The following is a 27,762-nucleotide window of genomic DNA, read 5'->3' on the forward strand; positions in this document are numbered from 1 at the left end:
AATGTTAGCAAAAACAAAATATCTACATTATTTGGTAAAAAAAATAATAATATTCTCTATATTGCTAAAATTGAAGTCGCTTTTTGTTTGCTACTCGGGGCTACACCTCTAGAGGCCTCTAGGGGCATGCAAATTGTTTTCTTTTTAATCTATGTTATGATCAGCTGTGTACCAAAATATCCGCTAGGCGGCTCTTTATGTTTTAAGTGTTTTTTTGTCAATTTCTCCTAGCTATAAATCTTCCTAGGTCCATTGTAAAGGAAAACCACTTCGGTTCAGCGGTTACCGAGATCATTCGGCATAGACAGAGAAACGAATAATTAGACAGTGATTCTTTTACTTTATTGTAAGGATTGTTTTTTTTTTCGTCAGATATTTTAAGTTCTCATTGATGTCGTCATCCTTGTTTATTTATCTTTTAATTACAACAGTTTCTCGCACGACTAAGCTTTTACTGACCCTCGAATTTCTTTCGGATGTTTTTGTATTAGACTATTTCATGTTAAAAAGTATTCGTTATTTGTTAAATGCTTTTCATTTAAAATGTAAGTATTATAGAGACTAAAATGATAAATACCCTCTAAAAAAAGCATTGAAATATAAAAATGCAAATCTTTTTACAACTATTTTAGGTAAAGGTTTTATAACAACAATTACTTATTATATAGTTTAACAAAGGAAATTTTAGTTGCGTTGCTAAAATAACATTTTCTATAAAATATTAGAATATTTCTGTAACAAAAAATAAATTATTAAATAATCTTTTTAGTATAACCTATTTAATTTTCGGCAATTTATATTCTAGCAGTTTTTAAAATCAGTTTATAAAACAGAAAGTTATGAGTAGATAATTGGACTTACTTACATAGCTTAGTTATGGAGTGGCTACGTCACTCTATACTAAATATATTTCTCATGTAACTAACCAATAAGGAAATGGACTAATACATTCAACCAACGATTGTCATATTTAAATACTTTATCTGTAAGTAATTTAAACTCAAAATATGAATGTTTCGTGATACTTTAAAATTGTTTACTTATCTAACTATCTATCTATTTTATGCAGACCTAGCTATTGTAACAATTTAATTCTACAAAAAAAATCACGAAACCTTTGGAAGTTAGCTGGGGGGTATATCTAGTTTTTTTCATATAACTCAAGAGGGGTGGGTATTGGTAAAAAGGGGAGGAAAAGGGGAAGGGGGTTGTAGGGAAATTTTCCTTTAGAATTGTTTGTCAGAATACCATTCCCTTTTCCCTGATTTTATGTAGTATAGCCCTACTCTGGAAATATCAGGGAGTAAGGGAGGGGACAATAGATCGAATATTCGATTTTTAAGAGTCTCAGACTTTGGGTACTGGCTTAAAGGGAATGTGCACGAATTCAGTAGGTTCTGACTGACTTTGGGTACTAGCGCATCAATGCCTCGCTAACTAGATGAGTTAGTTTTGAATATAGCAGACAGAAAAGATGGCTGGTTTTAAAAAATATTTTTTCCCAAGAAAATGTTATTTCATATATAGAAACTCTACTGTGATATTTATGTATTAAGCAATCTAAGAACCCCTTGAATTTAGGTTGCAGTTAAAAATATATTAGAAGGGTTGACGAAGTTCTAAACACTATTTTTCTAATGATTAATTACAGAATGTTTACTACATCGTGATGTTTTTTTTCTTAGAACAAATTTTGTTCTAAATTATATTACCACTAGCGGCTTCGCAACTAGCCTCTAGGGGCTTTGCCCCAAGAGGTTTGATCAAACCAATTTTTCGTATTTTAGATTTAGTCGACCCCACTATTTTAATTTTAGTTTTAAAAAGAAAATTTTTTTTGGGGGGGGGGGGGTATTTTTCATTTTTGGGGGGGTTAGGGGTGTCCCACCCCCCAAGAAAATAGAATATAAACCTTCCCGGGAACTATGAGAAGCTACCCTGTAAAGGAGAACCCTATCGGTTCAGCGGTTAGCGAGATCCTTTGCTACAAACAAACAGACAAACACACAAACAAACAGACAGACATCGTTCTACTTTGTATTATAGATGATCCCCTTACAATTTTGGTCAAATTTTCTGGATAAATCTGGTTTTCATTGCTTTTCAGCGAAAACTCTTAAATTGAATTAATTACCCATTATCCCCTCCCTTACTTCCTGGGAAATATACATCTATCTATCTATCTATGCTAGTCGTGATGTAAAAGACTAATTGCCTCAATTGCAAATTGCAAAAAAATATTTTTATTTTTCTCCATCCTTTTTAGCTTTAAAGGTTTCGTGAATTTTGTAGATTGTTTTTGTTTTTAGACTTTAACGACAACAATAAAGACGTCTCATATTTATTATTATCAATGTAATTTCTAGTCATTTTGAGTTATTGAAAGCGGTCGCGGCTAACATATTATCGAAATGTGCTATCACAATTGACTTTTTTATCAATTACTCTGTAACATCACAACTATAAATCTAACGCTATTATAATAATGACTTAGAGAGTTATATGCTGAATAAATAACAACCGAAATGTGTTACAATGAATTAGGAAGGAAGGGAGTCCAGGGGCGTCCAAGCTCATTTGTAGGGGGGGGGGGGGGTAATCTTTATTTCATAAAAGCATTTTTATTATTTGGGGGGAGGGGGGTAAAAATTGAAATCCAAAATTTTGGGGGTGCCTGTAGTGGATATAATACACATAGATATATAATTGATTTTCTAATAAAAAAAACCCCAGAGAGAAATCTTGAGAAAAGTAAATAGTCAGAAAATCAGGAAGGACTTCTCATATCTCACCCATGAACAAATTCTAGAGAAGATTGCTGAAATGCAGGTAGGATTTTTAGTAGAGATTCTACTTTATAATACACTCTGTTTGTATGTCCGTACGTAACTCATTGGAGGAAATTGCTGAAATGCAGGTATGCTTTTTAGTAGAGAAGCTACTCTATAACTAACTCTGTTTTTCTGTCCGTATGTAACGCTATGGTGATTTTAGCGGCTGATTCAAGATAAACGGCTAATTTTTTGTGAAGATTTCTTATACTAATAGGCATCCAGTGTATAATGTACACAGTAAGTAGGTCTGTCAGAAATGCTAATACATTATTATTTTTCAGGGAGTTTTAAAAAACATGTTCTCTTATTTGTCATAAAACTTTTTGGGGATATTTTTATTAAATCTCAGTTTGGTAGTACAAAATTTTAGTTTTCAATTAACTAAGAATTTTAATCTGTAGGAAGGGTAATTTCTATTTTCAGCATTGGAAGTTTACAATATAGTTTAATTAAATTATCATATATTTTTTTTCAGGCGAACGCCAGATATTTGAGTCAGAAATTTGGAATTGTTCATCTGATGCCAAAAGTTGAAAATGAACAGGTAAACTATTTCTAATATGGCCTGGCTTCCAAATAGATAAGATTCGGTTCTCAGCTATACTGAAAAATTATGTATATCATAGTTTTACAGACAATTTTTCACGAATACTAAAATAAAATCATTATATTAATTCTAGTTTTAAACTGGTTTTAATTTATAATTTTTCATTTTAATAACCGCGGAAGGATTATCAAGGAAAAAAGAAAAACAACCCTAAGGTTCCAAGCCATTAATAACAGTATTTGTACGGTTAACAAGAAATGTAGATTGTTGATTCATTAAACACTTAAATTTTGATGCCATTGGTCTTTCCCATGAAAATAAAATTGTTTGATCTAGGGCAATTATGGTGAAGATGATCACGAGCAGGACCATGAGCATGGTGATCATGGTGAAGAAGACTCAGCCACTGACATGGAGACTGATGGCAATGTGTCTGATGCCAGCTTCATCAGCAGACAAGATACTTATCTTTCTAGGGATATATTGTTACATTATTTTAAACTAGCGGCTACGCCCTTAGAGGCCTCTAGTGGCACCTGAGGTGGTTGGTGGAATTCGACACATCCTATTTTCATTTTAGTTTTGAAAAGTAAAAGTTAAAAAGAATTTGTTTGGTGGCGGGTAATTTTTCTTGGGGCTATTTCTTTTGAGAGGGTGGTGGTACTTTTCCCAAAAATAGTTTAAAAACCTTCCCTAGACCAATAAGTAACTTCAAAGTAAAGGAGAACCAAATCGGTTGAGTGGTTAGCAAGAACCTTTCCTACAGACAAAAAACTTACTATTTTATATAATAGGATAGTTATAAGTTACACCCAAAGACTCTGGGGGATTCGCCACAAAAGGTTATGGTGAACCCTCCCCTCAGATTTTTTATGAGGGCTTATTTTTTTGATAGAAGAGTCACACTGACCAAGTAGAATGTTATGTAGATAGAGTATTGAGTTAGATTATTAGAAACATGTCTCAGGAAGGAAGAAGATATTGGGCTGTTTATTACACTAGTCCTCAAAACTTTATTATATTTATTTGAATGTCCAAACTTTTCAACTTTTAACCAATAATTGTAATTTACAAAATGGGTAATTTTGTGTATAATCATTGGGGATGTACATCAATTAATCGGCCATTGTCTTATCCCTAAACATGTCCACTGTCCAAGATGACTGTGTAGTAACTTCGTTACTAAATTGTAACAATATTGTAAAATCCAGAACCCAAATAATTGACAACATCTATGACAAAAAAGCTTCCCCAACCAACTCAAAAAGTTCAACAAAATTTTCAAAAGTGTCAATGTCCCCTACAGGTTAGTAAACATTTTAAAGCCAGTCAAAAGCATCTAGGGGCTCTTTTTTTAAAGGGTATAAAGTGGGCACAAAAGAGCTTAAAACAATCCAAGGTTCTATGATAAAACTATGTTAAAAAAAGGTTAACCGGTTTAGTTGTTACTGAGATCTTAAGAAACAAACCAAAAAACTTTCTAGTTTATACAACAGGATTACTCGTTGTTTGCTATTGTGTGATATTGAGTAAAATAATACATTACCTCGTACAGGCGGGATTGCAGTACCGGACCTTATCGACTTGATGTACTGTCCAGGTCCTGGTCCAGCAATCCAGGAGAACTAAGGATGACTAACGCACCCTTCTCTGTCCAAACACCCAAGGATATTAGGCTAAGTAACATCCATCAGACAACCAACTCTCTGTGATGCACGACCTTTGTCTGAGAAGTCCCAACTGTGCATGGTAACGAGTTGCGCCTGTTTTGGGCCAAGGCATTCCCCCTACTCTAACTATTTATGTCGCGCATCTGACATAGCAGCAGTAGGAACCATTTTTAACGTCTTTAGTTATGACGCGGTGTCGGCCCGAGATTCGATCCTATCACCTTCCCGACGACGAGCGGATGCGCTACGTGTTGAGCCACGGTCGCGGGTAAAAAAATAATAATACATACTGTCTCAATTATGATGATTTTATTTCAAAGAATAATTTCATTTAAAGGGGGTGAGGAATTGCCGCGCAACGGTGGAAAACAACAAATGTCGTCACCTCCTTCAAGCGCGGGAAAATCTGGAAAAGGAAACTCTAAGCATGATTCTTGGTCTAGTAGAGCTAGCAGCATTATGAAGGTAATTTTTCAAACATAATTGCTCTAGCAATTTATGAGATATTTTGCATCATACAATAACACTACTTCATATACTAAGTCTAAAGTGTAATTATTTTTCGATAGAGAAATTTCCTAAAAATATATAAATATTTATAAATGATAGGATCCAGAGAATAACTATATTTCAAGAGTGGGACTTCTTAAAGATATAAAAATCTTTTTAAATTATAGTATCCAGAGAGTAACTATGTTTCAAGAGTGGGACTTCTTAAATATATAGAAATATTTATGGATTATAGGATCCAGAGAGTAATCATGTTTCAAACTATGTTTCAAGAGTAGGACTTCTTAAAAATATTGATAAATTATAGGATCCAGAGAGTAACTATGTTTTAAGAGTAGGACTTCTTAAAAAATATTGATAAATTATAGGATCCAGAGAGTAACTATGTTTTAAGAGTAGGACTTCTTAAAAAATATTGATAAATTATAGGATCCAGAGAGTAACTATGTTTTAAGAGTAGGACTTCTTAAAAAATATTGATAAATTATAGGAATCAGAGAGTAACTATGTTTCAAGAGTGAGACCTCCCCAAAAATATAAAAATATTTATAAATTATAGGATCAAAGAGTAATCATGTTTCAAGAGTGGGACTTCTCAGAAATATATAAAATATTTATGAATTACAGGATCCAGAGAGTAACTATGTTTCAAGAGTGGGACTTCTCAAAAATATGAAAATATTTGAAAATCCAAAATTCGAAGAAAAACAATTAGAAAAGGTAAATTTATTAATTAAAAGGCGAAAATATTTTTGTATATGCTTACCTACCAGAAGTTTGAACGAGCCAATCATGATAACAGTTGTAAAGTAGGGGACCGGTATAATTTACAGCCCAATGTTCCATAGTATACTTTTTTCTGTCTTTTTCTCTACAGTTATCTATCTTTTCCTGTGTCTGTATACCTATTTCTACCATTTTTATCTGCTTTATAAAAGTAGGTTCTTCAATAAGTTAATGAATATAGAATATATGGATTATATGTCTGGAAAAATTATGTCAATTAAGATAGCTACAATGGTCCTCATTTATTGATCAGTTCGTTTCTGCAGTAGTAGATTGGGTAAAGGGGGTGAATTGAGGTAACGTTATAGTAGCTAGCTGGAATTAGTATATTATCAGTGTATGCGAGAATCGCATACACTATCCACGTATTCTATATCCATTAATAATTATCAATTGTTAATTTAGGCTCCGAATAGAAAAGTTCATGATTCTTGGTCGAGTAGGGCTAGCAGTATCATCAACAAAGCTAACTCACAGGTTAGTAAGAATTAACTAAAATATTATCCTTTTATAAAAGTATTAGGATGTGTGTACTGAAGGATCTCGCTAACCGCTGAATTAATATAATTTTCACATTTACAATAAAGCTTCTCATGGGGCCAATAAAGGTTTATAACTATTTTAGTGGAGGATAACATCAACCACCACCCTTACAAGAGAAATACCTACTAGAAAATAATGATACCCCTAAAAAAATTATTTTAGAAACTAAAATAAAAGTTGAGTGTACGCCCTCTCCCTCTCCTTTCTATAGGTGCCCCTTTAGTCCTCTATGACTTTAGTGGCTTTAGCTTATGTCTCATATAGATTAGGCTAGGTTAAGTAAAGGTTAAAAGGCCCCTGCACTGATAGTATCATAGAGCAAGGTCGGTGGTCCAACAAGGTAGATACAATAGATTACAACAAAACGTTTGATTTATAATGTGATAATTTAATTTAAATAAATTGTATTTTTAAGATGTTAAATATTTACAATCTGTTAAATAAAAATTTTAATAATCAAAAAATATGTTTGTTTATCTTTTTGAATGGTAGACATTTTTTATTATAAATAAATCTACCTAAAAAGTACAAAATAATGGCCGAAAAAGTCATCACACACACTTTTTGAAATCTTTATGCTCTAAAAAGCGCTGTTGTTTTCAAAGATATTCAAAAACACCTTTTCTAAGTTTAATGTATATTTTTATAGAGATCAAGAACCTATAATTGTTTTTCCATATCCCTACTGGTTGTATCAGAAAATTGGAAAACTCAGTTTTTTCTGACTCACCCTGTATAATTAGAAATTGATTGTTATTGACTTTTTACAAATATTTGATTCAAAGAAATTTGCATATTTAGGTTGAACCCGTGGAACAGATGTATATTTCTAGAGTAGAGCTACTACATAAAATACAAGTTAAATCTATAGGTAGGTTCTTAGATATATAGATAGATAAATATAGATAGATAGATATAAAGATGTATATTTCTAGAGTAGAGCTACTACATAAAATACAAGTTAAATCTATAGGTAGGTTCTTAGATATATAGATATGTAGCTAGATAAATAAATAATTAGATATATAGATAGATTAATAGATTGTCATTCAGACAGACAGATAAATAGATAGATAAACAGATAGATAAACAGATAGATGAATAGATGGATAGATAATAAAGAAAGAATGATATAATGAGTAGCTATAAATTGTAAAATATGCCAAATCTTTATTTGCTAAGAGTAGGTGTATCAATATTTTTTTAAGTAGCGAAACTACTCTTCGTAAGTCAATTTGAAGCTACGTCCATACGAATATATGAAAAGTGACTTTTATTTGATCGATTTATATTACTGTTTCTTATATCAGATAGTTAAATCAAAGACATTAACAAAAATAAAGCATTCAATGTGATAAGATTTTTAGAAATCGTAAATAACGATGATATTTATCTAACGCAGACATATAAACAGACCTTTCTTATGGATAAGCTTCGCTACTAAGATATATTTGTTCTTGGTAATTTTCTTTGTATACCCAAATATTTATTTTAATTTGAAATAAAATCGGTTGCATTTGATGTTTTATTGTATCTTTTTCTCGCAATCAAATTGAAGTACTTTTATAAGGAATAAATGCAGGGAAAAGACAATGGTCGATAAACTAATATACATCCTTAATAATGATACACAAATTTGATTACAATTAGTGGTTAAAACCTTCGAACACTCAACTCAAGGCCAACCAATCACAAGACACAAGTCCCAAAGATTGTTAAGCCAAAAAAAGAAAACGTTGTTATAAGACTTTTGGTACTAGTGAAATAAACAGCCCAATGTCCCCTCCCTCCTTGGAGTAAATGAAACATCACACAACAAGGACAATTACATCTAAACGCAGCACAATGTATGCGTCAAAGACTTAATAGGGTGATTGTTTGTGATTTAGAGTTTTTTGAATAAAGTATCAAAAATAGAATTTAAGTCTATAGTTCTATAGTTATTTCTAATAAATACTTGTTTTATATAGTTGATTTTAATGATAAAAAATGAAAGGTTTTCTGTAATCATTGCATAAATAGTTTAAAACAATTTATGAGAATAATATAAATAGTACAATAATATATTTCAAAAATATAGTAATGACCTTTGTGTTTGATAAAATTATGGCTATATTTTATTTTAATTTACAAAATGTTTCCACAGAATCTTGATAGGCTGGTTGACAACTAATTGATTTTTAGGGGAGGTTTTTATCGTGGAAGAGTCAAAGTCTTCCCTCGAATAGCTTAAAACCACCACTAGACCAAAATAAATAAAAAAAACTGAGATTTCGATCTAGCAATTTACAAGATATTATCCATCATACAGAGACAAAAATTATGTTTCTTTCTTTTATGCATTAAGTATACTGTATACTACATAAAATATATCATCAGAGGGAATTATTATAAAATATTTTCCCCTATTATTTTAAACATAATAATTTAAATATTCCAACTATGAACTATCTAGTAATTTCTTATATTAAGTAATGCTATTTTAATGTTTGGGAAAATTTGCTTGTTTAAAAGCACTACTAATTAGTCATACACTGTTGTAATGCTTTGTTCAAGTTATGAGTCTTGTAATTTATATTTGGGAGGTCAAACAAATAAACAAATTTTTAGAAATAGCTGATCCATTCTTAAAAACAAGAAAGTAAAACACATAAAATTGAAGCGAAGAATAGCACTTTCTGTGCCTTTTGGGACCTTTTTTACCGACAAAGTAAGTCATGAGGTAGCCTCGCAAATAAGAAATTGCTCTTTTTCTCAGGGGACATTAAGCTGTTTATTACACTAGTAACCAAAGTTTTATGATAACCATTCTTATTCGTTGGCTTAACATCTTTGGGGACTTTTTAAAATTTTCATTGGTTGGTATATCAAGTTAATTTAGTGTCTAAACGTATCAACCACTGATTGTAATACGCAGAAGGGCTAAATTTATATGTCAACATTTGGGATGTACATAAATAAATCGGCCATTATCCCCTTAGATCCCAGGCTTTTTCTTCATATTTTGTAAATTAAGGAAAAATTTTAAAATGGAACTAATTGTCATAGTCACAATATTTCTTTTATAAACAACATATTTATTTGCACTATAATCATGCATTACATTCAGACATACAAACGGACATACATAAGACAAAGTAAGGTATCCTAAACTTTTTAGTACACACTTTACGTGGTAAAACTAGCTGTAAAACATAAGCACCTATTAATATTTTTGTGAAATGTCTGTCGTGGGCGGGAACAGTTAAGAGAAACTAATCAGATATTTTGTTCTATGTTTTGGCTTTTGATAAAAGATATAGGATTTATATTTATAAAAATATTCATCATATCATATATTATAGACAGATTTTCGCGGATAATAAAATTAAAAATTAGCCCGGAAGGTCTGATGGCAAAAAATTGTATTAATTTTATGATTCTTGTATTGATATTTATTGAAAATTGTCTGTAATACGATGCTATACGTGATTTTTCAGTATGTCTGAGAACTCGTTCTAATCCAGCCATACTGAAAAAACAATAATTGGATGGTATTTGTGTATGTTTATTCCAATCTCTAAAAATTTTACATTTTGGCACAAGACCTTAAAATAGGAATTAACATTCTTGTCAAATATACAATTTTTGCCCTTACTAAATTTTGTATTTTTACATGTTAATGCAAATTAAAGCTGTTTTTTATTTTTTTATTTATCTTTTTAAAATATATTTTCTTTAAAGGTTAAAGATACAACAAATTCCCTTCAAGTTTTGGGCCAACAAAAAAGATAACACGATCAAATGGAATGAAAACCATAAATGTATAATTATAGATGTAAAACTGAGACTTGGTTTTAGGGGAGGGGATCTTTTTCGTCTGCTAGCATATTGCTTTCTTCTCTTTTTTGCGACTTGGCTGTGTTTGTATTTCAGACGCCATTGGCTGATGCTAAAACACCCAATTGAAAGTCAGCACAGCGTCCCTACCCCGTAAACATACAGTTATTTAACCCCTTTCCCCTCTTTTCTTTACTTTTATATTTAAAGTTCAATTTCCCTTCCCTCCCTTTTGATTATATATCTAATATCTATTTCAGAGGCTCTAAGTGCTGCTTCTACCGGCTCCCAATCTCAGGATTCAGATTCCGACGCCAGTACAGTCAAAAATGGACAGAATAATAAATATTCAGGTAAATTTCATTCCAGTATGGCTTTGAAACCGTTTAATGTTACAATACGGTCATGGGGATTTATATAATAAGTTGATCTTTAAAAAAATTTTTGAAGTATTTATCTATTTAATGGATATAGAATATACGTCGATATTATGTCAGAGGAAAAATTGTCAGATTGGTAACATATAACTCATTTTTTGGTCAATTCGTTCATTCAGTAGGTTGAGAGGGGATGGGGTAAAGATGGTTGAGTTTCCTTTTATCAGAGACCATGAAAATCTGGTGTTACGTCTAATTAATAATATATATATATTATTTATGTATAATAGGAAACAGTCACAGAAGTAATGGATCAGGAAAAAGCAGTGGCAGCAGTGACAAATCCTCCAAGACAAACAACCCTCCACTTCCATCCAAGAATATTATTAATAAAACTGGTCCAGCTGTCAGCCAACAACCGAGTATAAGGGCTTGGAAAAACAGGAAAGAATACTTAAATAAAATAATTAATCAAAATTTTAAAAGATGTTTAGTTAGATTAGTTAAATTATGAAAATGTGTAGACCTACAGGGGTTAGTATTATGTTTTCTTCAAAACAGAGATAAGGGAGTTTCGGTGGCCAATAGATAGCTTTGAGGGAAAGCACCAATTATTTTAGTAACAATAGATTTTGACTGGTAGAAAGTAATAAGGCAAAATATGTCCACCTCCAAAAAATATCCTTCAATTCTATTACTATTTTAAAGTTGATTAAAAGGCAAATTCTGGAAGGTTTGAAGTTATTAGAACAATTCTTTTATTAAATATCTATTCATTGCAGACAGCAAAATCTTGAGCAAGAACTGGAGCGAATTTCGCGGGCATCGTTAAAATCCTCGGCCGCGGAATCCCAACGCAGCCACCATCAGAGCGGTCAGAAGCAGCTGCCAGTGGGCATTCCAAAGTCGGGTGGCGGCAGCGGTAATAGCAAGGAGGGATCCTTTAGAGGACGACAGGAACGGTTCATTATTATTTTATAAAAAGGTCACAAAGCTTTCTCTCAAAATGGTGTCTTAGTCGAGCACAGATCCCTCCTCCTTTGAAAAAAAAACAAAAGTAAGGGGGGGTTAGTTTCCTTTTCAATTAAAAATAATGTCCGTGGTGTTAGGAAATGGTTATGAAAGATGCCAGAAATAAGGAGGCTATCAGAGTTCATCATACTAACCATTATGAACATGATGATTTGGTAAGTTAGATAAATATTTATTTTATATATCAATCAGATTAGGACAGGTGCTCCTGTCAAACCTATCATACTGTATTTACATATAATTACAATCAATACAGACATACATTCAGACAGATAGACAGACATACAAATACATATATTGTATAGGAATCAGATTGGGACGGATGTACATGCACAACCTTATGAACTTTATTTACATACTTACAAACAATGCAGACATACATACAGTAAGATATATAGGCAGATAGACATATAAACAGACACACAGACAGATAGATATACACTACAGACAGATAGCCAGACAGATAATTATTTATTTTGTTTAGGAATCAGATTGGGACAGTTGTTCATGCCAAACCTGCCATACATGCCAACAGGTGACTTTTGATATATATTATTTTCATAAATGTATTAGAAAACAGAGCACACCTAAAGGCAGAGGCGTATTATACTATCCACACCTATCCGCAAGAATCCGCAAAGTGTGGCGATATAATTAAGGCCTATATTTCATGTTTTCATTTACGGTTAAATCCTTCTTTCCTCTTCTTCAGAGATATTTAATTTTTTTTTTTAAATTAAAAACCATATTCTTAAAAGCACTACGACGACTTTCAATTTTTAGGGTTAATATATTGCCTATCAAAACTATATTATATTGAAATACGATTATTGACAATTAATTAGATTATCTTTTTAAATGAAAAAAATTCTGCACTTATTTTTTATATCCCTGAAAATTTCACCTTTCTAAATTTGAAATTTAGATCTGTCTGCTATAATGTTTACAACATTCACATTATTAACTCCCAGTGGTAAAAAAAAATAATATTAATTCAATGTAATTTATAACAGATTTTTAATGTAATAGCGTTCGTATTTGATTTTATAAGATATAATCATATATAAAAAAAAGTGTTAATCAATCAGCATTGGAGTTTTTTTTTACAGTCATAGCAGTGCCGCATTATTTTGCGGTAACCAAGACGAAATTTAAATTATCTCCCGCAAACATTTATTCAATTTGCAAATGAAACAAGGATGACAACATCGATAAAAGCGAAGCTCTGGAACGGAGGGCTTGTATAGTGTCAGGACTGAATAATCAGAATGTAAATGTATAAGAGTTGAAGCAAAATTGTAAGTAAATTTGTCGAAATACAGGATACAGGATGATGTTTATGGACATACTTACATTTTTAGGACTTGATTATAGAGTTGCTTCGCTTATAATATTGAATTTTGTTGTCCCAGAGATCAGTATACCAAAAATCAGATCAATCGGATAATTAGAACATATAAAAATTTGTTGTTAAAAAGTAAAAAAAATCAACATGTTTAAAATGGACGTACGGACATTCTGGAAACGATTATAGTGTTGCTACGCTTTCTAAATCGTACCTAACTACTACAGGAATCATCATGCAAAGTTTAAAATCAATAGGACAATCCTAACATGCCTAAATTAACTAAAAAAGCTATCTGTTCCGGAAGGACTGACTGACCGACCCTAATTATAGAAAAGCTTCGCTTTTAAAAATAGGGCTCAGATCCAAGTCATAGAACATAATTTGAATTACATAGGTAAAAGTAAATATTTTTATAAGGGGGGGGTGGGGAGTTATGACACTTTTGCGTAAACAGTGATTTGTCTTTGGAGTGAGAGGATAGATTGTTATACAAAAAAAAGTTTCCTTTTGGGATGTAGTTTTCCTATTTAAATAATTTTGGATTTGGCCTCCAGGTTCAGGTACTGCAGGCCTCCAGGTGGATTCTGGACAGGTAAAAAAATTCAAGTGAGAACAAAACTTATTTAACAAAAGTGTCTACTTTATTGGTGGTATGAACTAATTTGAAAAAAATTTTGAAATCAGGCTCCAGGTTCAGGTACTGCAGGCCTCTAGGGGGTTCCTGGACAGGAAAAAACAGAATTTTTTTACTTTTGATGTCAGAACAAAACTTACTTAACAAAAGTTGCTACTTCATGGATGGTATGAACTAATTTTTACTTTTGAAGTCAGAACAAAACTTATTTAACAAAAGTTGCTACTTCATGGATCACAGTGGGATCTTTTGAAAAAAATCGGGACATCCAAAAAATCTAAAATCGACTTTTATCTATTCTAGGACCTTATAATGGCTGTAAGTAGACAGCTAGAAAAGAATTTTTTTTAAAATATTAATTTTTGGCGGGTTTATGCCATTTTTAAAAAAGGTAGTGAAAAATTTCTTTTCAGTTTTGATGATTTTCCAGATTTTTTTACACAATTTTTTCAAGGCAACAAAAAATACATTTATGTTCATCTTATGAAAAAAAAAATTTATTGAGGTACTTTTTAGATACCTGTACCAATGTCTAATTAAAGAAAAAATTTTAAAAAATATTTTTTTGGTGGTGTAAATTGACATTTTGTGAGAAAATTTCACCAAAAATATTAAGATTTTTAACCCCAAAAAATCAGTTTTCTCCATTTTACCCAAAAACGGACAGGAGGCCCAGGGTTTTGCAATAATAATATTAATATGCAACATGTATTGTGTATAAAACAGTTTTCACAACCTGGGGCCTCTTGTCCGTTTTTGAGTAATTGAGCATTTTACATTGCATGGTTTGAACAATTTCGTTCTTGTTAATTTCAAATTTTCCCCCGTTAGAGGGGGAAGGAGTCATTTTAGAGCCCAAAGTCATCTCTGCAATATTTTCAAACTTATTAAGGCGGATCTTTCTTGACTTATGCATCATTTGCCTCTGGCGAACCGTTTCGCTGTTATTTGCCGCCGTTGGCGTGATTTTTAACGATTTTTGCCGTTCTCGCGGTTTTAATGGACATTTAAGGGATAAAGGAGTCGTTAAATAAAGATGACTTAAAAATACTTTTATTTTAGCAATTAAATTTGCTAAATTTCATGTGTTCTAAAAAAATTTGTAGTTCTAACTGGTTTTGGTCCAGCAGAAATTCAAATTTGGAGATTAATTATAATATTGCAAAAACATTATATACGCATCAGAGAGAGAGAGAGAAATATACATTTGAGAGAGAATATAATTTAAGTAATTATGCTTATATTCTTATACAAACTTTAAATGAAGATAGCTAGACCTAGAATAAAGGTATTAACACAAAATCAAAAGTGTTTTGAAAATTATGTTATTGTTGTTTATATCTGTAAAAAAAATATTTGAAAACATGCCTTATAAGTGTCCTATTTTACTTATACTGGACCTACCTAAAAATGCCGGGACTCGAAATGGGTGCACCTGACGCTATATTCTTGTTCACAAACATTGTTTGCATTGAAGAAATATTTACATAGACGTTGATTTTGTTAAAATATTCCTATCCTAACTAAAGTTATGAAGTTTTATAGATTTTTTAAAAATAGGGTAGCTTCACTCCTCCAAAACAGCAAGACGTACTTACCAAATGCACATTAGAAGTTAACAGAGGCAAAATTTAAGTTATTTCCGAGTTAAAGCAAAAGAAATTACATCATTTCTTCAAATACAAGCTTATTTATTGAAGTTTACTTTTGTCTACTCTAAATGTCCCGTTTTTTGGCAAAAGATCCCACTGTGTGGATGGTATGAACTAATTTGAAGAACTTTTTGAAATTAGGCTCCAGGTTCAGGTACTGGAGTCCTCCAGGTGGACCTTAGACAGTAAAAACAAAAAATTTTTACTTTTGAAGTCAGAACAAACCTTACCTAACAAAAGTTGCTACTTTATGAACGGTATGAACTAACTTGAAGAAAATCTTGAAATCAGGCTCCAGCTTCAGTTACTGCAGGCCTCCAGGTGGATCCTGGACAGTTAAAAACTAAAAAATGTTTACTATTTAAGTTAGAACCAACCTTATTTTAAAAGCTGCTACTTTTTAGGTAGTATTACCTAATTTGAAGAAAAAAATGAAGAAATCAGCCTCCAAGTTCAGGTTCTGAAGGCCTCCAGGTTGATTCTGGACAAGTAAAAATGCAAATATTTATCTTTAGAGTTAGAACTACTATATCTATTTAACAAAAACTGCTACTTTGTTGATAATATTAACTAATTCAAAGATAAATTTGAAATTAGACTCAAGGTTCAAGTTCTATTGAACTCCAGATGGAACCTGAACCTGGGGTCTAATTTTAAAATGTTCTTCAAATTATTTCATACCATCCATAAAGTAGCAGATTTTGTTAAATAAGAATTATTCTAACTTTTATTGTAAAAATTTTTTGTTTTTACAAGTCCGGGATCCAAATGGAGGCCTGCAGTACCTGAACCTGAAGCAGGTTTTAAAATTTAATTTCAAATTAGTTCATATATCCATGAAGTTGCAACTTTTGTTAAATAAGTTTTGTTCTAACTTGAATTTTTTTACCTTTCCAGAATCCACCTGGAGACTACCTGAACATGGAGGCCAAATAAATTTATAATAGGAAAACTACATTCCAAAAGGAAACTTTTTTTGTGAAATAATCCTCCAAAGACAAAGCCTGTAATCACTGTTTACGAAAAAGAGTCAGAACTTCCCCCCCCCCCCCCCCAACTTTACACTAATTAAAAGGCCGTAATTTATTGAATTAAAATGTGATTATCTTCCAAGTATTAAGATTTTTTGTGTGTAGCGAATGATCTCGCTACCAGCTGAACCGATATGGTTCTTCTTTACAATGAAGCCTCTTATAGGTTCTGCGATGGGCTATTTTTCTGCCATTCAATATCACTTCGAATATAGTGCCCATAGATCCTAGGGGCACAGCACAGCTGCTAGTCCTATTTCATAAAGTGGTAAGCTTTTTTTCTGTGGCGAAGGATCTCGCAAACCGCTGAACTGATATGGTTCTTCTTTACAGCGAAGCTTCTTATTTTTGGGAAGGTGTTATGCTATTTTAATTTTATTTAATAGTCGTCCGTTGGTTTAAAGCTATTTTTTTGCCCTTTTATATCCCTTCAAATATCCCAAGATACTAAGGACGCAGTTGTTGCTATATAAAGTAGTAAGCTTTTTTTGTCTGAGGCAAAGGTTTTTGCTAACCTTTGACCCGATATGGTTCTCCTTTACATTGAAGTTTTCTGTAGGTCCTGAGGTGGTTTTAGGCTATTTTTCTGCCCTTATTTATCCTTTAGAATTTATAGATGCATGTTTAAAAGCGAGTTTTTCTATAATTAGGGTCGGTCCGTCCGTTCGTCCGGAACGGATAGCTCTTTTCGTTAATAATGGCATGTTAGAGTTGTCCTATAAATTTGAAACTTTAAAGGGTGATTCCTTTTATAGTAAGGTACAATTCAGAAAGCGTAGCAACTCCATATTCAATACTAGAATGTCCGTACGTCCATTTTAAACATGTAGATTTTTTTACTTTTAAACAACAAATTTGTATGTGATGTTATTATCCAATTGATCTGATTTTTGGAATACTGATTCCTAGGACAACTAAGTACAATTTCATAAGTGAAGCATCTCTATAACCAAGTCCTAAAAATGTAAGTAGGTCCTTAAACTTTGTCATGTATTTTTAACAAATTTACTTTTTTTTCGATTTTTATACTTTTATATATTAATTAATGAGTTCTGACAATCTACAGGTATTAACCTTGTTTCCTACCGTTTCAGAGCTTCGCTTTTATGGATGTTGTCATCCTTGTTTTTTAATGTCTATTTTGGGGCGACCAAATAATTACTGTTTGGAGGGAACAGAGGGCGTAACTCAATCTTTCACGCAATTAAAATGAGAGTGCAATCTAAAGGGAGAGGTCATTTTCTAGTAAATCCCGTAAAGGTGTGTGTTATAAGGCCTAAAAATAGTAGTAGAACGATAAGGTGCTCTATATATTTGTATTTCCTATTGAATAGAACAATAGGGAAGAAATTTTTTTTTTTTTTTTGATAACCGTACCTGGAATATCTGAAATTTCTATCAAATGCTTTGTTTGGCTCAAACTGACACAAATAAAAAAAAAATATAATTATAATAAATCAACCTGTAAAGAATGACTTCTTCCTTTGTTTAATGGTATAGATTGTTCTTAACCTTTACCTTGTACCTATAGAAAACATTATTATTATAATTATATTTTTTTTAAATTTTTGTCAGTTTGAGCCAAACAAAGCGTTTGATAGAAATTTCGTATTTTTTTAAAATAATCCAGGTACGGTTATCAAAAAAAAAAAAAAAAAATTCCCTATTGTTCTATTCAATAGGGAATACATATATCTAGAGCACCTTATCGTTCTACTACTATTTTTAGGCCTTATAACACACACCTTTACGGGATTTACTAGAAAATGACCTCTCCCTTTATGATTCAAGTATGATCCTCCCGGTCACCAGGAAAATTTTATCGGCTCCTGTGACTGCAAATTCCAAACTTAATCTTATTAATATGAATATAGTTTTTAAAATTAACAGGGTTCAGCAGCTGCGGGTAAGCCTCAGTTAAATCATCATATTATAACTTTAAAATTAAGCAGGATATCTAAATTTGTTTCTTAACAGACAATTCTCCTTATTAAAATCTTATTTTGCACACCTGTTGAATTTTAGGCTTGTGCGCGGCTGTCGATCTCTTGAAATTACTATTCTTAGCCCAACATAAGAAAACGATATATTCTTTGATAACAGCTGATTAGAAAAACAATATTTCCTTTTAATGAAAAAATATCTATTTTTGCAAAAATCATGTTTTTAAATTTTTAAAAAGTTATACAGCTTAAAAAATAAAAATAAATAATTTTTATTTAACACCTTTTTTTATTTTGCTGCCTTAATAAGGAAATATTTAATATATTTGAATCGGCTTAATGCAATTTTTTTTCTTTTTTTTATGATTATTCAATACATATAAAAAAATAACATTTAAAAATCTCGCCACAAGAAGATTTAACAAACAAAACATTGATTTTGAGTACGATTTGATTTTCAAGTTTTAGAAAAACTATAGAAATATTCAAAGTTTTTGTTTACATTTTGAAAAAATAATTTTGCCCTGTTCTATTTGATTAGAACTTTTCAAACAAACTTTATTTTATAAAAGATTAATATTTTTTAATGTTTTTTAAAACATATTACTTTAGTTTGGTTAAAAGTTTATTTTTCTAGGTGATTTAGGGGTTGCAATTTTTTTGCAAATTACGTTTTTTGGCTTTTCATTCAAATAAGTTGCACAATTCTGGTTTTTACTGTATAAATTTATTAAATGACTTCAGAAAAACATATTATAATACTTACATTTACTTTTTTTTCTAACAATCTGTTTTAAAGGAGACTTTTTATATCGCTGACAAAAATGGCATTATTCTGCAAAAAAAATATTTTTTTGGCAAATTTAAATATATGAAAGTACTTAATAAATGGTTAACTTTAATTTTTGTTTTAGCAAAATGGATTATTGTTTCTTATAAGATGAAAATAAGGTATCGCAAATATTTGTTGCAATTTTAATGCGATTTTATTGCAAATAGGAAGACATAGGATTTTAGTTTTAACAGATTATGATTCTGGACCCAAAATTACATAGGACTGAAGTTTTCGTTTGTTGATTGCTGAAAGTTAAAGTTTCTTGCTCTAGAATCGCTATGTGAGCAATGATGGATTTATATATACGTTGATTAGGTTGCTTACATTGACATCACTTATTGGCCAGTTCCTTCATCTAATAAGAAGAGAGGGGATAGGGTAAAGGGGGTGGATGTGGTGGGGGAATCGTTATGTTAGCCAGATACAAGCTTCACTTTGTTAGAGTACGATAATCTGGTGTAAGATTCGAATAGTAATAAATCCAATAGGGCAACTTGAGAAACATCCCTATAATCCTTAACTTATATAAAAGTTTGTAAGGATGTCTGTGATTTTTAAAAATATTTTGTAATATCAGCTGATTTTTTTCGTGATTTGGCCTGGGAGCAACTCTTCGTAGTTAAGACTGCCTTTTTATCTGCAACCAAAATATTATTTTAGATTTATTTCGCTTGTTGGCTATACATTCCAGATGTTTGACGTCACGAGGATCCAATAATATTTGTTTTTAGACTGATTGTAGCTGTTCTGAGATGAGTATGACGTCACGAGGATCTAATGATTCTGATAGCTCTACTGGCTCTGTTAATACGGTTGTCGGTAAGTTCATCTATTAATCTATCTTTTTAGTTATTCATTTATCTATTTTTCTATCTATTTTCTATTTATTTTTCTATACATTTATCTATCCATTTATCTATCTATTTATATATCTGTTTATCAGTCTATTTATTCTTCTACAAGTCTTTCTATCTATCTCCCAATTTATCTATTTAATTAATTATCTATTTATACATCTTGTAATCTATCTACAATAAATGTTTTTCTAACTATTTATTCATTTTTCTAATTATCAGATAAATTAATTTGTACATCCATTAATTTAATTCTATTCTCATTTATTTATTTTTCTATCTTTTAATCAATTTATTTTTCTTCTGACTAACTTACTATCTTGCTATCTATCTATTCTAGGTATAGAAGATTATGGAGACGAAGTACACAATCTAAAAGACAGAAGGAAAAAACATTTAAATTTTTTATTATTGTTGCTTCGCTCCTAGCTTTCAGGGGAGGTCAGGACAATAGCCTAAAACTACTCGAAAACATTTACGAAGCTCACATAATATGTACAACCAAATTGGACCAGCATTTTTAAAGATTTTTAGCTACAGACAAAAATGCATATTTTTCTGTATTAATCGCCCATAGCCTCTAGTGGAGGGCGGGTAAGGTCAGAAAAAAGCCTAAAACCATCCAAGACAGTTGTAAAGCTTCCTTGAAAAGTGCAATCGAACCTGACTTTGTATTACAGAATAGTTATTCAAATTATTAGGATATCCCTGCGTTCTTAGTTTACTTTTAAGGGAAGCTCTTTTTTAAACTAATAATATCACTGCAAAAAGTACACTTTGTATAATAAAATAAATGAAAATCAATTAATAAATCTTGTATTGTCTTTAAACAATTAAAGTGTGTTATCTTTACTAGATATTAGAGTTATCTTTTTTTAGATATTAAAGTTATCTTTTTTTAGATATTAGAGTTATCTTTACTAGATATTAGAGTTATCTTTACTAGATATTAGAGTTATCTTTACTATATGTTCGAGTTATCTTTACTAGACATTAGAGTTATCGTTACTAGATATCAGAGTAAACATTAGATTTTATTTCTTAAACTTTTAACGGACATACATTAGTTATAGAGTAGGTATGCAATTTTTTAGAACATGGATTTGCACAGTCTAAAACTAATAATGCGTCTATTGTTATCCTTCGAAATTTTGTATTGTCCTTAAAGAAATTAAGAATGATCAAGAATTTTAAGGGATAAGTCAATGGACAATAATTTGATGTACATCCCAAATGATGAACAAAGAGAATCCTGCGGTAGATTAAATTTATTAATTAAAATTGATTAGAAATAACGATCCCATTAAGATTTTTAAAAATTATCAAATGTTTTAAAGTAAAAAAGTGGTAAAAACATGTCAACAAAACTTTTGGTACTATTATAATTTACCGTCCATTGGCCCTCCCCGTCCTCCCGGAGAGTTGCACACTATCATACACATAACAAAAGCAGTGGGGTGGGAGGAGAGATTCTATAAACTGAAACAAAACTTATTTTGAATATGGTTTATTTGGCTTTTAATATGAAAGGTATCAAGGCGTATAGACTATATTAAAGCATATTTCAAATATATTTACGTCGCCATTACAGCCAGTATTTGAAAATCATAAAAAAAAATTTATATTGTACTTTGTTAACTTATTAAATATTAATTTGTTTTTTTCTTCAAAAGTTAGGAAGTTTAATGAATGTAACCCTATCTTATGGTTTAATGTATAGAGTCGTTAATTTCAGTCCTCATGACAATTTAAACAGTGGTCATAGTGAGCTTGCACTGCACTACCAAACTATCTATCTAATTTTATTTCTAATTGTTTATCTATCTATCTTAATGTCTATTTATTTGTATTTATGTCTAATTTAACTCTATATGATAATTTAAACAGAGTGGTCATAGTGAGCTTGGACTAACAAACTATCTATCTATTTTTATGTATGTCTATCTTTTCTATCTATTTATCAGTTTATCTATATAAATTCCAGGGATCTAAAGGGATAAGACAATGGTTGATAAATTGATGCACTTCCCCAACGATGATGCACAAAATTACACCTTCTGTAGCTTAAAATTAGTAGATTGAAGTAAATTAACTAACCAATCAAAATTCACTACAGTCCCCAAAGTTGTTAAGCTAACGATTAAGAAAACGTTAATTTAAAACTTTGGGGACTAGTGTAATAAACAGCCCATTGTCTCCTATCTCTCTTTCTCTTATAATATCACTCATAATGAGATCAACCTTGTAAATATTTCTTTACTATATATCCATCAATTTGAAAATCTACATAATTGTACACTTTATAAATATAAAATAAGCATAGTTCAATTACTAATTTAGTGCAAAACCAAAAAGTTAAAATTACTTACTCTCCAAAGTTGCAAAAAAAGCACCAATGCACTTTAAAGATATCTATCTAAAAATTTGATGCCCTATTAATTTTATAGGAAGTTAAACGATAGTCAATAATAATATATACTTCCTTTAAAAATTTAATTTTAAAATAAAAAAAAACATGAAAATTAGCTGTGTTGCGGATTTTTAAGTTGTCCAATTTTTTGTTGACAATTTTTTCTGGTGACAAAATTTAAGTGACACCTATGTTATTGTTGGCGAAATCGCGCGCATTTTTCTCAGTAAATCTGTGACACTTTTAGCGACAGTGTAAACAGTCAACCAACTAATTGTTTATCACGACAAAGCACATTTTTCTGTGTTTTTTCTTCCTTTTATTTTAAAGAGAAAATTTGAACAATAGTGTTTTAGTGACAATATGTTTTTTTTCTACTTTCATTTTAGTTTTGAGTTTAACACTTCAAATTTCATATTCCGTCGGTAGGTCATCATTTTATGCCGGTCAGTAACTTTAGTTTTATTTTTTTAATAGGGAAGTTTTTCAATTATATACTAATTATTTATTTCTTAACAATATCTTCAAAAAATATTTATGTTAGCTTTTTTAACATGTATAAGTTCTTCTTGATTTCTCTTATAATCAAAGACGCCTCAGGAGGGAGGTAAAGGGGGTTTAACCCCCTCTAACTTTAAAACCATTCATTTTACCCCCCTAATAAAATTTATAAGTACAATAGATCCCCCTCCCCACTCAAACCTTTGAACCCATTATTAAGCTTGGACGTCTCTGCTTATAATACCAAGTTTCATTTCATACATATACAATGCTCTAAGCTATAGACACTTCAAATTATTCATGCAATTCTGAATATTCATGTAGTAGATGATAAAAAGATAGATAGAATTTATATGATACGGACGTCTTTTGTTTGTAGTAAAAGATTCAAGTCATATCAATTACCAAATGTTATGATGCAATTCTTATTTTTTGGAGGGGATATTATTTACAGAACGATTTCTCTTCGGAGGGTGGAGGTTCCATCCCACAAAATAGTTACATACCTACCCTGGTCCTATAAGAAGCTTTAGGAGAACCTCAACGATTAGCAAGATCCATCGGCTTACACAAACAAACAGACATTCTATTACTTTTATAAAAGATTATATAGATGTAGTAAATAATGTTTAAAAGGTGCATTTTATAGAATATCTTTAGTCATGGAGAGTTGCAATTCTGAAAAGGATTAATCATTGTCAATAATGGATATATGATATACGTGGATATATCGGCAGGGGAAAATTTGTCATTAATTTAGCTTTAGCATTTATTGGTCAATTCGATCCCCTAGTAGGAGTGGAAGGAATAGAGTAAAAGTGGTGGATTGGTGGTATCGTTATATATAATATCTTAGCCAGCTTCGAGCATCACTTTAACAGAGTACATTTACATCTGGTGCAACATCCTTGTAATAGTATATCCATTTTGTCAATGGATAGTTTGCGTAAATCAAGATTATTAATGTAAGGTTATTAACAGCGAAGCTAACCTATAATTTACTTTGCCTGTCCGTCAGCCAGTGAAACTATAAGGAAATTATGATTTTCTCGGCTGTTATTTTGGATAAACCGCGGATAAAGTCAGTCTAGAAATTACTTGGTGTGTGTATGTAGCCTTGATTCTCTGAAGTTAGGATTCAGATATACGAGGAGATTGGAGGTGAGAATCCTTTAGTCAATTCTAGATTGGTAAACTTCGCGCACAGCTGAGTGTATTCTATGTTAAATTACAAGCTGACCGGCAATTTTCGTGTAAGCTACTCAATTATTACATCACCCTGTTCTAGAGTTTTGGCAGGTGTTCCATATTAAGCCACCCTAATTAATGGCACTCTCATATGAATGAGGAGCATGGACGAGGGAAAGCACGATTACAGTTGCATAATAGGATCCTAACTTCCTACAAATCCCCTTCTTACATCCTTAGGGCATCTCAGGGAAGGTTGCGTGACTATATTCTGACAAATTGCAACAGAATTTGTCATCCAAGTGCAATATCTAAGAGGGGACTGGAACTCGGATTCTCCCAACCACAGCACAGTGCGCTACCCACTATTCTATGAGACACCCTCTAGAAACTACTCGGTCCGTTGGTCTGTCGCCATTCTAAAAAATATATATATACTTACTTAGTTTTTTCCAACCTCAGCAAAAAAATCATATTTTATTAGGTAGTAAGTATTTTCTGTAACTTAAGATTTCGAACCTAAATCGATTTCATTCTTCATTTTATTAATTACCATGATGGTTTTAGGCTATTTTTATCCTTCTCAACCCCAGTAAATACAGAGCTCCTAGATGCTAAGAGCGCAGCGGCTAGTACTTAGTTAGATAGATAGATAAATATATGGCCTCAAAGCTAGAAATTTTCCTTTAATCATGCTTCGTGTTGAGTTTCAATGGTGTAATCAAACATTGTAATTATAATACAACCAAATATAAAAAGGTAGGCTGTTCGTCTGTATGTCTGGTTTTAGTTAAGATTCTTGCTATTCACTGGGAAGACCAATTCGGCTATCATATTTCTTCAGACTGAGGAATAGGTTCGAGTTAGTTTTTTTATTTATTTTAAGGGGTGGTAGGTCAAATCTCTGCAGAATGTTAAAAAAATCCCTTCCCTGTTTTTAAGACGGTGCCTCCACCCTCGCCCATAAAAAGGGCATCTTTAATATATTCATAAGATAAGCTTTGTTTCGATCCTTAGCAGGTTTTAGCCTATTTTCATAGTAAATACAAACAAATTTTTAATGTTTTTTTTATAATCTGCAGACAAAACCATTATGTAGTAAATGGTAGCGAAGGATCTTCTTCAAAGAGATCGAACAATAAATATGAAGCATTGTCCAACTATTCCAGAAGGGATAAACCACCCAGGTAAAGATTTTATAGTAGCGAAGCTATTCTATATTTCACCTGTCTGTCTGTCTGTCCATATCGTTTTTACTTGACCCGTCAGTCTGTGATCATGTTACAAATGAAATTTGAATATTGAAGTGAAAAGATTTTGTGATATTCATATTATCTCATACTATTTTACGAATATTACTCTATGATTCATTTTATTAATGTTCTTCGCTAAATTACATGTTTTCAACGCATTCTTGTTGATAAAAAACTGTCATTTGACATTATTTATTTGTGTATCTATTAATTGTATCTGAAGAAAAATATAACATATATTTTTCAGTGTTGTAGAAAAGTTATCAACAACTTCAAAACTAAGCCCCGAGCCCTCTTCAGACGAGGGACACAGGTCCAAGGATGAAAGATCTGGCCCTAGTAGAAACTCTAATAAAAGTTCCAAGAGGTAGCTAGCTTCCTATTTGTAGTAACAAAGCATCTTTACATGTTATATAGTTCGCCTGTTCAATTGTTTCTCATTCAATTTTTGATGGCAAAGATCAGTTTATATGATAAAATGACCGTCAAAGTAGCGAAGTAGTGAAGCTCTTGAATGTAAAAATAAGAATTTGTAAAGAAAAGTTTTGTGATTTGTTTACTTTCTGTGACAAATGAACATTTGACTTTTTTTTAATCTTGGCTTGTTGGATCATTAAGTTATGTATCCAAAAGTTTCAACAAATGTAATCTACTGAAGGGATAATTTTGTGTATCCTCATTGGGGATGTACATCAATTTAACGGCCATTGTCTTATTCCTACAGATCCCTAGAAACTACTTTAAAATGTTGTTTGATTGTTATTGTTATGCTACTGAGAATTATAATAAACTTTGTTTCCTTTTATTTAAAATAGTTCACTGTTCAGCTGGTCCAATGAGCTGTTTGAGAAGCTGTATGAGCCAGTGTCAGCAGCTGAATTGAAGAGAAAGCGCCAAATGAAGCAGATAGAAACACAGCTAAAAGCCATAGCCCCCGATTTAGACAGGTAAGCTGAATAAATAGACAATTATGTGCTTTCTTTCAAAGTACCGAACCCCCCTTTATTTTAAAAGTTATTGAAAATAGGTTAGTTGAGGATTTTTTACCTGAAGTGCCACTACCTGCGGTCTCTTTACCCTATATAACCTAAAGAAATAATCAAAAAAACTAAATCTAAGCCTCCAAACTTTTCATTTTTTTAATATGAGAAGAAGGGGGGGGGGGCTATCGACTATCCACTTTGGGGGAAATCGCCAGCAGTTAAAATGAGAAAGTTATATAACATTATTTAGACATAGCATATGGAATTGAAACGAGCTTTTTGAGAATGTAAAACGTATTATAAAGCTTTTTTAGGTTAGGCTAGGTTTAGAAAAATACAAAGAAAATTTAGATATTACACTTTTTTTAGGGCTGTAAGCAGTATAAACACAGCAAAGAGAAAGAAGGTTTTCAAACAAGTTCAGAATGTGATGACCCACAAGGTAATACATGTGTTATTTTTAAATGTTAAGCTTGACGATTCCTGGCATATTTATTATTTAGGTACTATTTAAGAAGCGAAGCAACTCTATGGTCACTCAATTCTGATTTTTCAGCTCTGACACATGTTAATGTTCGTTTGTTCTACTGTTTTAGGACATGGCTTTAAAGGATGTTGTCATCCTTGTTTGTAATCATTTAATACCAAGAGTTTTAAACTCATTTCTTTCTAACAAGAAGTAAACCTCCCTTGCTGTCTAACATTTTAACCGCATTTTTAAAAATGGTTTCTTATAGATCTAAATCAACCAAAATCCATTATTTTTTAGATGACCCTAGAAGACGTTTCTGAAGAGGACCTGGGTAAACATCTTGATCAAGTGCTCAGATCTGCACTGGGAAATAATGTCCAAGACTTGAATATAGGTAATTTTTGTCCGTTTTGTACAACGTTCAGAATTTTTATTTTCACATCAGCCCTGGGAAATAATGTTCAAGACTTAAATATAGATAATTTTTGTCCCTACTAAAAAAGAGCAAACAATATGGTTTCTGAAACCAAATACATTAAT

General features: G+C 31.4%; 2 protein-coding genes across 2 annotated transcripts in view; both read left to right on the forward strand.

Annotated features, from left to right (window-relative positions):
• Positions 1-11,600, forward strand: part of LOC145328596 (uncharacterized) — a 37,382-nt gene extending 25,782 nt beyond the window's left edge. The window contains exons 9-18 of the mRNA XM_080172339.1: positions 2,732-2,829; positions 3,310-3,378; positions 3,718-3,855; positions 4,591-4,687; positions 5,389-5,516; positions 6,189-6,281; positions 6,753-6,824; positions 7,692-7,761; positions 10,970-11,062; positions 11,377-11,600. Of these exons, the coding sequence (XP_080028465.1) occupies positions 2,732-2,829; positions 3,310-3,378; positions 3,718-3,855; positions 4,591-4,687; positions 5,389-5,516; positions 6,189-6,281; positions 6,753-6,824; positions 7,692-7,761; positions 10,970-11,062; positions 11,377-11,600 (1,082 nt within the window). The remainder of the gene's footprint in view (positions 1-2,731; positions 2,830-3,309; positions 3,379-3,717; positions 3,856-4,590; positions 4,688-5,388; positions 5,517-6,188; positions 6,282-6,752; positions 6,825-7,691; positions 7,762-10,969; positions 11,063-11,376) is intronic.
• A 270-nt stretch (positions 11,601-11,870) lies between these two features.
• LOC145328325 (uncharacterized) overlaps positions 11,871-27,762 on the forward strand; it is a 40,564-nt gene continuing 24,672 nt past the window's right edge. Inside the window, exons 1-10 of the mRNA XM_080171955.1 lie at positions 11,871-12,041; positions 12,194-12,273; positions 12,603-12,653; positions 20,293-20,380; positions 20,756-20,799; positions 25,595-25,701; positions 26,015-26,134; positions 26,595-26,714; positions 27,120-27,192; positions 27,520-27,616. Coding sequence (XP_080028081.1) covers positions 12,199-12,273; positions 12,603-12,653; positions 20,293-20,380; positions 20,756-20,799; positions 25,595-25,701; positions 26,015-26,134; positions 26,595-26,714; positions 27,120-27,192; positions 27,520-27,616 — 775 coding nt within the window. The 5' untranslated portion in view covers positions 11,871-12,041; positions 12,194-12,198. The remainder of the gene's footprint in view (positions 12,042-12,193; positions 12,274-12,602; positions 12,654-20,292; positions 20,381-20,755; positions 20,800-25,594; positions 25,702-26,014; positions 26,135-26,594; positions 26,715-27,119; positions 27,193-27,519; positions 27,617-27,762) is intronic.

This window comes from Acartia tonsa, chromosome 9, assembly GCF_053477335.1.
Source record: "Acartia tonsa isolate MP-2025a chromosome 9, ASM5347733v1, whole genome shotgun sequence".
NCBI lineage: Eukaryota > Metazoa > Arthropoda > Copepoda > Calanoida > Acartiidae > Acartia > Acartia tonsa.